The following is an 11,235-nucleotide window of genomic DNA, read 5'->3' on the forward strand; positions in this document are numbered from 1 at the left end:
ATGTTGTATCGATAAGTCGGTCCGAGCTGGTAGGTAATACAGTCCGCGAACATGGCGGCGCCCACAGGACCGAGAGGGACGTCAGCCTCCAACCCGCCCGGGTTTGAAGGTTTCCCGTTTCCCGTGGCCGCTAAACCACCGGCGGACAGCTCCGGTAAGGAGCCGGAGCTGCCCGGGGATGTGAAGAAGAAGCCCTGCAGAGCGTGTACGGACTTTAAATCCTGGATGAAGGTCCAGAAGAAACAGACGACAGCTCCTGTACAGGTGACATGAGGTCAAGATGGGGTTTTTGGAGGATTTGTAGAAATATGAATTTTACAGGAGTAAAGTTTGGCTTGACTAGTGTTTATAAAGTAATGTTATTTTTATATTGTCAATGTGCGAGAGTTTTCTCCGAGCTTTACCAAACTTGTTATGTCATGACGCAACGTCCCATGGGTGTTACATTGGGGTTCCTCCTGCCCCACATCTGCCTCAAAGCTTTTCACATCAAATAAGTTATTTCATGTGAAAAGAAAACAATTCATGTGCAACCACAAATCCACATACATCACACAATGCAGCTGGCTTGCCTGCTCCTCTTTTAACATCCCAGTTTGACTCTCTAGGAGACCCAAGCTGCAGAGTCGGAGCCACAAGACCCACAATGTCCACTGGACAGGGAGGAGTTGGGGCGTAACACCTGGTCCTTCCTGCACACCATGGCAGCGTATTACCCCGATCGCCCGTCTTCCACCCAGCAGCAAGAGATGGGGCAGTTCATCAGCCTTTTCTCCAAGTTCTTCCCGTGTGATGAATGTGCAGAAGACCTCAGGGGCAGGTGAGACCACATGGATCCTTCTAGATTTAACACAAAGGCTGACAGTCCCGTATCTGGTGTTGTCGTCTTTGCTTGTGGGTTTAGTGGAAGCAAACAGATCGACAGCTGTCGCATCTTCACATTTTCAAGGTGTTGTTAGACGAGAGCGGGTAGTTTCTAAATGCACCTTTTCCTCTCTGCAGATTGAAAACCAATCAGCCGGACACCAGGAGTCGCCACGCTCTCTCTCAGTGGCTCTGTCATATCCACAACGACATTAACGTCCGGCTGGGCAAGTCTGAGTTTGACTGCTCCCGCGTCGATGAGCGGTGGAAAGACGGATGGAAAGATGGTTCCTGTGACTGATCGAGGACTGTGGGAACCCCACAAAGTGGAGCTCACAACTCTGCTGTGGAGAAACTAAACGTGAGGAGAGATAGAGACTATTGTGCACTTCACATTCTTGTTTTGAGGTCAGTTAATAAAACTGATCCGGTAACAAAATGAAAGATACAAAACAAATGGTTATCTCTCTGTTTCCAGGTTGGAACCAAAACTGAACCTCTTGTTAATTCCGGTTGTTGGGGAGTTTGCGATAGAAATGTTACTTGAAATTTTAAAATCAAACTTGTGTTTGTTGACCAATGTAGACCCTGATGTGTCTGTTAAAACATGAAGTTAAATCGGCCCATTCAAATGTTTTCTAGTCTGTTCTAAAGTCTTGTTTAAACCAGAAGACTCTAAATCTCACATCCTTAAATGTGAGAATTATTATTATTCAAGTTTCATATTGTCAGTAATTAGAGGTGTCCCTAATTAATTAACTTCTAATGTCATATATTTGTGTCATATGTATATGTCATATATATGTGCATGACATATACTATATATATATTACATATATATGTGTATATGTATGTCATATCTATATGTCATATATAAACATGATGATTACAGAATGTCTTTTCATTATATGTTCATTGAATATTTATAAAGTTACTCTCTGTGTGTGTCATGGGGTGGTATACCTGCAGAGTATGTTCATTTATTTGCATAGTTTAGTGCTGAAATTATTAAATATGTGATTTGCTATTTACAATCATGAAGAATTTATCATTTAAGTCATTAAATTAAGAAAAAAAAATCCTATTTTGTGTTGATTGCTGCTTCTCAAAAGTGATAATTTACTTGTGTTTCTCTAATTCATGTCCCTGTAAATATCTTTTTGGCTGCAGATAACATATTATATTTATAATTAAAACACCTGTTAGTTGCACCATGTGAGGCCTTTTCCCCTTCAGTCAGGATCCCTGTGAAGCCAGCATCTCAGCCATGTGACCTGTGTGTTATTAATAAACACAGATTATGAATTTGTTATTTTGTTATTTGAGGAACGAGTAGAGGACACAACCCAACGAGTGTAATGCTCAGCTGCTACTGTGTGTTTGCACTGTTACCATGATCCTGTAAAGGGTTTGTGTGTTTGTTCCACATACTACCACAACTAGTATTCCTCCTCAGCTCTGGTATGAAATACTTCTTTTAACATTGCTGTTGAGATATTGAACTTATAAGTGGACAGCACTGACCTCTAGTGGTGGGAGCCATGTATTACATGCATGATATTGTATTTCTTTGCACCTTCAGTTTGCCTTTTTCACAACACAATTCATGTCATTTTAGTGGAGAAAAAGACACCGCTGAGTTTATTTCATTGTTTGAAGCTGTGTCGGGCTACATGGTCACCGCTGATTGGCAAATATCCCATGACGAGAAACTTGTGACTACTTTATTGTGGTATTTGGCACAAGTACATCATCATGAGACTTGTCTCCATGACATGTTTCATAACCGAGCGATGTGTGTAGGATTCTCTTTATAACTCACCACAGTGCTCGTGGCCTCTGGGCCTCATATTTAGACAGAGTCCATCTTTAACTTGTGTAATAGCTCCAGGCCTGTTTCTGCAGTTGAGGACAATGAAGTCACACTGGCTGTTACTTTTCTTATCTGGACATTTTAATATTTACAAATCTGAGGGGAGTTTACATTCCATAGTTTAAGAAGTAGATGTATTTTTGTGGATATATGTAAAAGCAATCTAGACCCAGACAAAGTCCACACAGGTGTTGGCACAGCCGGGTCAGACTTCTAATTTGGTTTTGTATTATTTTATTTTATTGTAGGTTTTCTGGGTGGAGCAGAAAATACTGATATTATTAAATGTGACCCATAAACCCATCTATTTGGTCTTAATCCTTGCTGTTTTATGACGTTTTCTTTTATCATTTTTAAATCTATTTACTCAATTTTGTGTTCATCATTATGACTTTTATTGTAGTAACATAATGAAGTTGTGTACATTGCCTGTAAAGCCCTTTGAATCACATTTAATTGGTTTAAAAGGTGCTGAAAAAAGTTTGATTGATGGATTGTTTACTTGTATAGAAGACTCGGCCTATAAAATCCCAACAAATGGACTCCCAAACCAACAACAACAACAACAACAGTGTTGTGAGTCAGTTTGTTTTATGTATCACCTCTGCAATTAGTCACGATAAAAAAATGTCTTACAGACCACAGCCTGTAGCGCGGGCACGTGTGTCGTGCACGTAGCCCCCCCCCCCCCCTAACCGCGGCGTCCTCCTCCGCGGCGTCCTCCTCCGTGCCCGCCTGCTGTGCGCGTGCGCGCAGGACCAGTCCCTACAGCAGCGAGCAGCAGCGCATCCATCCTGCCGTGGAGCCGGGAGCGTGGAGCCGCGAGGAGCGCACAGAGAGAGAGAGAGAGAGAAGAGAGAGAGAGAGAGAGAGAGAGAGAGAGAGAGAGAGAGAGAGAGAGAGAGAGAGAGAGAGAGAGAGAGAGAAGACAGAAGATGGACGGAGTGGGATCGTTCGGAGCGGGCCGGTCCGGGTCCACTATCGACCCGATTACCTTCGCCAAACAGCCGCAGACCATCCTCAGAGTGCTTTCCTGGGTGAGAGAAACAGGCTTTTTTTTCTCCAATAACGTGTGTGTGTGTGTGTGTGTGTGTGTGTGTGTGTGTGTGTGTGTGTGTGTGTGTGTGTGTGTGTGTGTGTGTGTGTGTGTGTGTGCATATGTAGGGGGGCTCTGTGTTGTCGTTGCGGCGCGAGACCCGTGACGTGTTCTCACTGCAAACACAGAGCCCAGAACGCATCGGTACTTGATCAGCAGGGTGTGTGATCGGAACCAGGGGACATGTTGATGTCCTCATAGCGGCGTCCAGGGCGCAGCTCGAGGCCTGCGGCTGTCTGACTGCCGGCCGGGAAGCCGAGCTCACTACAGATGTTTTGATCTGCTTTTCGGCGCGGACACCGACCTATTCTCTTTTTTTATTATTATTTCTCCTCGTCCCTAAATGTCAGTGCTGCATAAATAAGATATGCAGCAGACCGGAGCCGGATTGTGTAGAGAACGAGAACAGATCATGTTCGTTCCTCCTGCTTCCTGTTGTTCATGTCTGAAATACAACATTATTATTTACCCAAACATCCCAAGTTGTTTCACGTCGCCAAATATATTTCTAGCTATTTTTTGTTTTTATTATTTTTTTGCTGATTTACCCATAAACGGTCGTCGTCCGTCGCCGCCCCGTGTGATTGGTGCGCGCTCTTCATTACGCACGCAGGCCGCGGAGGCGCGTCGTGCCCTGACGTTTGATGTAACGCATCACCCTTAGGTGACACGGAGAAGGTCCACCCTGCCGGGAGCAATACGGTGTGGAGGAGGAGACATCGGTCCGAGTGAGGAGATGTGTCCCAATATATATTTATATTGATCATAATATCATAGTGAGTGTCCGGTGACTGTGGTTCTAGTGCAGCGGACACGTGATGCCCTTTGGAGACTCGTTAGCTCATCACGAAGGACAAATCCATCTTTTCTGATGTGCTTTAAAGATGAATTTGCCCATTTCGTCGCTCGTTGGTGTATTTTTGTAGCTGAAAACTTCCGGAGAGTAGATCATAAGGTACAACAGGATAACAAACTAAATGTACTTATAATACCGGAAGTGTAGCCTCCCCTTTAAAGGTAAACGTATGTTTGAGCTTTACCATCACCTGAGATATGATACGGGAGCCCAGAGCGGACAAACCAAACACTGGCTCTGCTCCTTCAAGCTGATAAACGTCCTGTTACTGAAGTATTAATACATTATTTTATTATTTTACTGGTAAAGCTGATCGAGATTGAGACTTTTTATAAACTACTTTATATACATTCAGGCAGTTTAATCCAGTGGTTCCCCAGAAGTTTAAAAATGCACAATTTTTGAAGTAAAGTATGTCTACAATTATCTTACTTAAATGTACTTAGTGACTTTTAACCACTGGCTACAATGATGCTGCTGCTTTGTAAAGTTTTACATGTAAAGCCTTAATTTTAACTAATTAATGTAAAACATAAATCAAAGTGTGAAGCAGAGGAAGTACAGGGAAACAAGTCGATTATAGATGTGGAAAATGACTCTTGCATCACACTGATTACCACAAAGATAAGATAACTGTAAAAATAGGAGAGGACATTTTTACACACACTATATTTTTAATATCAGTCAAAGTTTTTTTCCCACAATTTGGAGATGCAGGGCTTTGATGCATGAGCAGCTTCGCTGTGTGTCTCTGCTCAGACACATGTGACTGGTTTTAAAGTGAGGTTATTATCCCATTGTCCAGCATCACATGACCCACACCCCCAAGTGTGAGTGCGTTACTGCTCGTGCGTGTGTGTGCATGCGTGCGTGCACGTGTGTGTGTGTGTGTGTGTGTGTCACATGGCCCTATTCTGCCACCCAGAGTTAGTCAGCTGATCAGTGTGCAGAGGAAGCAAAGCAGATCTAGAGATGGGACCTAAAGAAGAGGCTCATTCATAAAACAAATACAATTAAGGGAAAAAAATAGATTAATGGCACGAGTTATAGCAACATTCATGTTTTGGTGTACACACACACACACACACACACACATACACACACCGCCTCGGGACGATTCTTGATGGGAAGTGAAGCATCCACATCTTCAGTCAGACAGAGACAAAGAAGGAGAAATTAGGTTAATGCCTTCGCTCAAAGAGACGCCGCCAGTGAGAGGAGAGGGATATCTGGTGATTGTTGAGGCAATAGTCTGATAATAGTTTTCTCCGTTACTCCGCCTCCTCCTCACCTTCTTCTTCCTCTCTTCCCCCCCGTCCACAGATATTCTCCCTGGTGGTCTTTGCCTCCATCGTGAACGAGGGCTACGTCAACCTGGGCAGCGAGCGGCTCCACTGCGTCTTCAACAAGAATGGAGACGCGTGCAACTACGGCGTGTTCGTGGGGCTGGTGGGCCTGCTGGCCTGCTCCTTCTTCTTCATGCTCGACTACAAGTTCGCCTCCATCAGCTCCGTCAAGGACAGGAAGAAGGCTATAATGCTGGAGGTCGGCTTCTCGGGTGAGGAGGACGAGTCACACACACACACACACACTCCTATTTTACAATTTAAAATGATCTCCTATACTGTTGTTTATAAATAAATTGGCAATAAACCGTTTCTGATTCTGACATTTCATAGTTAGTCTGGGATTTATTTCTAAGTCGGCAGGATTCAAAAGGCAGGGTTTCCCCAAACCCCCCCCCCCCCACACACACACACACACACAAAAGTAGTTAAAGTAGGCCAACTTCTTTGTTTCATGACTGCTTTTTTGCACCACAAGACATCAAGAGAAATGAAACCTGTAAAGTTACATAAAAAGGTATTAGAGAAATGAGAGTATATTTAATCTCTAAAGGGAACACAGACCTGCAGGTCCGTGTGTTTCATGTGTGATGTTGGAAGTTACCCTCTTTCTGTTGTAACAAACTGGTTTTGTTCCACAGGGTTCTGGACCTTCCTGTACTTTGTAGGTTTCTGCTTCCTGGCCAATCAGTGGTCTCGGACCACGGCCGCCGATCTGCCACTCAACCAGGGCGCCGACGCAGCCCGGGCCGCCATCGCCTTCTCCTTCTTCTCCATCATCACCTGGGTGAGGACAAGCAACCACACACACACACACACACACACACACACACACACACACACACACACACACACACACACACACACACACACACACACACACACACACGGAAACAAATGGTTGAAATAAGAATAATACACCTAATTACCTACCTTCCTTTTTCTGATTAGTGATTTTTTTTAATTTTCTTTACATCTTCAGGTGGCTCAGTTGACACTGAGTTGGTTTGGGTTTATTGTTAATGAGTGCAGACCAGCCTTTAACACAACATGAACCTTCCATGAACAAATGTTTCCCCCCATTGTTCGTCCTTCAGGGTTGCAGAAAAAACACACAGCTGTTGGATCAATGTACAGCATCGCCTCTAAACTCTGGTCGGATTAGAGACAATAAGCTCCTGGGCACAGATGCAGGAAAGCCCCCCTATTATCTAAAAAAAACACCACACAAATATTTTTTTTACATCTTCCACCTCACTTTGTCCACCATGCCTTCAAAGTGCTGCTCCTGGATCTCACGCTGGAGACAAGGAGAGGCTCTGTAACTCCTCTCTAAAGCTATCATACGCTACAATAATTACGTCAATTATCTTATATATTGATCAGGACCTGCACAATCTGACAGTCCAAAGTTCAAAGTTGAAGGTTAACCCTTCAGACCGGAGGCTGTGGACTAGAAGCACCACAACCAGTTAGCCACAGCAGCTGAACTCCCTAAATATAAACAGCAAACCGTTTTCGGATTACTTTTAAGGCAAAAAAACGGCCATGCGTCTCCTGAATTGTGCTAAATATAACGCGCCTATTTTCAGTGGTTTGTGAGATAAGAGGCGTTGTCAATATTGAAGGTTTTTAAAGGATCGGTTCTGCATTTTGGGAAATCCCCTCTGCGTCTTATGATCAGATGATTGATCCCACCTCTCGTGTCCGTCTGTTAAATATGAAGCTCTTCACTCTTTTCTTTGCATGAACCAGAGCGCAGCGACATCGTGCCATGTTGTGTTCCTCCTTCTGTTTCAGAGCAGAAGTGTGATTCCTTTGCCGAGCGTCGCTAGCAGCTTTATCGTCATGTTTTTAAGCTTTAAAAGACACCCTGTTATTACGTTTTAATGCATTTAAATGCTAGTTAAATGTACCCAGAAACTTCAAGGTTCAAGATTTTTTATTTGCCATTTGTGCATAGACCAACAGTCCAGACACATTGGAATTATTGTGCAGGGCTCAATGAAAAGAAAAGAAAGGGGAGAGGTGGAAGAAAGTTATGTGGGGATATTGCACAGTTAGAATATTGCACCTTTATCAGATTTCTAGGTTCTCTCTTTTTCAGAATCAGAATCAGCTTTATTGGCCATGTGTGTGTACACATACATGTAATTTGACTCCAGTTACACATCGCTCTCGTCGTACATATATACATATTATATACAATAAACAAGATAAATATAAAAAAAGACATTAAAGACAACAGAGTAGTCAGAGTAGTGCAGATGGAGGTGTCTGTTTATGAGGTTGGAAGGTCATAAAATATGTCTTCCAGGTCCTCTGAAGCGTACTAATAGCGTGTTATATTTTGTTTGGTGACTTCCTGGACTCTCTGCTGTTTGCCTGGCAACGAACGATTCCTCTTGTGTCCAGTTTTGCATGCTAGGCTAAGCTAAGCTAAGCTAACCAGCTACTTGCCGATAAAATAAGATAAAATAAGATAATCCTTTATTACAGCAGCAGACAGGTAAAGTGCACACGAGACACATATTAAAGTAAAATAAAATAAAGTTAAACAATAATAAAAACAGTAAAAGAATATTTAAAGAGACAAACACGAGAGTGGCATCATTCTTCTCATCTAGTATATTTCTCCAAATATGTATATATATATACAAAATGAATATTTAAAGCAGGCACGGTAACTTTACTTCGATCGATAAAACCTCTTTTAAACCCGGCTGACGACGTTTTCATGACTTTTTCTCATCTTCTCCATCTATTCCTGCAGGCCGGTCTGACGGTGCGCGCGGTCCAGAAGTATCTGCTCGGCACAGACATGACTCTGTTCACCACGGAGCACATGGACGGCGGCGCGCCCACCCAGCCGTACCCCTCCAACTCCCCGGTAGGCGGCGGCGCCGAGACCACAGAGACCTACCAGAGCCCGCCGTTCACCGAGAACAACGCGGCGCCCACATACCAGGTTCCCATTTACTAGATAGGATGGTGGACGAGGAAGGTCGGGAGGCGGACGAGAGGAAAGTGGCAGAAAAGTGCTTTTGTGATGTTTGCACCTGCAGTTGTTTATGTGTTGATCTGGGCTGAGTTTTCAATAATTGTAGAACAAAAAAAAGAAGAAAAAAGGCCTCTCCTTTGTTCCCTCGTCTCGTTCCCTTTCCTTCCCTCACATTCCAGCTTTATCTTTACCTTCCTCGACCTGTGTATTCAACTCAAATTCAGCGTCCTCTCATCAGAATATCAGAGGAAAAGAAAATGTAGAAGAGAAGGCCATATTGTCGACACAATTTTGACCAGAAAAGAAATAAAAAAATATATATAAACAAGTGAGTGACTCCACCACAAAGCAGTATTAGATATATAAAAAAAAAAAGTGCAGAAGGCACTCACATGCAGCACCTTCGTCTTATTCTTTCCATTCATTGAAGTGTCAAAATCCCCTTTCATGCCAAACAGTACGGGGAACGTTGTATGTTTTGTTTAGCTACAGTTCGGTCTGGTCGGTTTAAAGTGATCACGTGTGTTGAATCTGCATGTTACCAAACTTAGAGATCAACTAAGTGCCATACTGTACTGTGTGTCTCAGACAGTGACTTAATTTTAGTAGATTTCCACATGCTGTAAAAAAAGAAAAGAAAACAACAACAATGTTTTGTGACTAAGTGCAATATCTCACATTCTTCTGTAGGTCTGTAGGTATATTCTGTACTGTAGGCTAGTTACCGTCAGGTTAGACCAATTTCAGGCACTGTCTCAAATTACATACAGGTCTTTGAATTGTACCAACAAACCTCAGGCAAATATCCAAATAAAAAACATTGTTGATCCGACTTTGATTGAGCTTCCCTGGTGAAGTTTGTGAGATCTGGGAATGATGTCTTAATCCAACAGATCCTCCACAGAAGCTTGTTTCCAATTTAAATACAATTAGTATCTGTGTTTATGGTCTTCCTTGATATATTATCACAGAACCTGAATCTGTGGGATTCGTGAACACGGGTCGGTTTTCCCAGGTTTATCAAAGATTCGTTGGAGAAACTCTAATCCGCAGTGAGTCCTTCTTCAGTCTGTTTTTCTGTGCCAGGCATGGATGGATTATTGGAAGGGCCAATGGGGTCAGGGGCCCCCTGGACCAGAGCCTCTGTTTGAAGTGATTTTTTTACATTTCTTGTTGGAAAGTCAGTCAAACGGCTGCAAAGAGATGCAAAAAAAAAACTTCAAAGTCATGCAAAAATGGCAACAAAATTACTCAAAACATCAAAGAGACTCAGAACAACTACAAAAAGACGACATAGAAACGACCATAAAAAGACTGAAGACTACAAACATACAAAAAATCACAAAGATAATCAAAAAGACTACAATGAGACACAAAACAACCACAAAGAGATGCGAAAGTACCAAAAAGAGACTGAAAACAACTGTAAAAGGACACGAAAAACTACCCAGACAGAATCGAAAAGACTACCAAGATACACGGAACGATCACAAGGATACTTAAAAAGACTATGAAGAGACAAAAAGACTGCAAAGAGACACAAAACAACTGCAAAAAGGACACCGACAGAATCGAAAATGCTACCAAAATTCACAGAACGATCACAAAGACAGTCAAAACGACCACAGAGAGAATCTAAACTACTACAAAGACTCAAAACTACCACAAAAAAGACTCACAATAACCACTTAGAGCAGGGGTGTCACACATATGTACCCGAATGTATGTATCTGTGATATGAGACAGTGTCTGATGTTGTTGTGTATAAAAAAAGGGCGAGTGGGTGATTCTGAAAGTCAGGTCTGTTTATGTTTACGTTTTAGAAGCTGCCAAACTGCCCTGTGTTCTTATCGCCGTCTTCTGATTACCACATTATACTACGTTGTTGTTGTCCAAAGGATTCTATGTGACCACAAAGCGGGGGAGGGGGGGGGGGGGGGGGGGGGGATTCAGTGCAGTTCTAGGCAAAAATAAAAAATCTTAAGGATCCCTAATTCATTGATCCTGTGCTATTCTAATATTCATTTACGGAAGGGTTGGCCGGGGGTCTGAATGACAGGGTTGGGTGGATGTTGGTCACTAAGGGCCCTGATGTAGATAGTAACCATGCCAACCATGTGGGTGTGTAGCAGTGTCTGTGTGTCGTGGCTCACGTACACTCGCCATCAGCGAAACTGTAGTTTTTGGTGTGTGTGTGCG

At 43.0% G+C, this 11,235-nt stretch overlaps 2 protein-coding genes across 2 annotated transcripts; both read left to right on the top strand.

Moving 5' to 3' along the window:
• Positions 1–51: 51 nt before the first annotated feature.
• Positions 52–2,068, top strand: gfer (growth factor, augmenter of liver regeneration (ERV1 homolog, S. cerevisiae); the record flags this gene model as incomplete). The annotated part of the gene is made up of 3 exons (XM_079233789.1): positions 52–264; positions 609–820; positions 1,003–2,068. 3 exons carry the CDS (start codon positions 52–54, stop codon positions 1,163–1,165), a joined length of 588 nt encoding a protein of 195 aa, XP_079089915.1. The 3' UTR covers positions 1,166–2,068.
• Positions 2,069–3,539: 1,471 nt separating this feature from the next.
• On the top strand, positions 3,540–10,899 carry syngr3a (synaptogyrin 3a). Its single transcript, XM_079233776.1, has 4 exons — positions 3,540–3,774; positions 6,013–6,247; positions 6,677–6,822; positions 8,809–10,899. Exons 1-4 carry the CDS (start codon positions 3,673–3,675, stop codon positions 9,016–9,018), a joined length of 693 nt encoding a protein of 230 aa, XP_079089902.1. The 5' UTR covers positions 3,540–3,672; the 3' UTR covers positions 9,019–10,899.
• Positions 10,900–11,235: the final 336 nt, after the last annotated feature.

The sequence above is a fragment of the Taurulus bubalis genome (assembly GCF_910589615.1).
Source record: "Taurulus bubalis genome assembly, chromosome: 17".
In the NCBI taxonomy this organism is placed as follows: Eukaryota; Metazoa; Chordata; class Actinopteri; order Perciformes; family Cottidae; genus Taurulus; species Taurulus bubalis.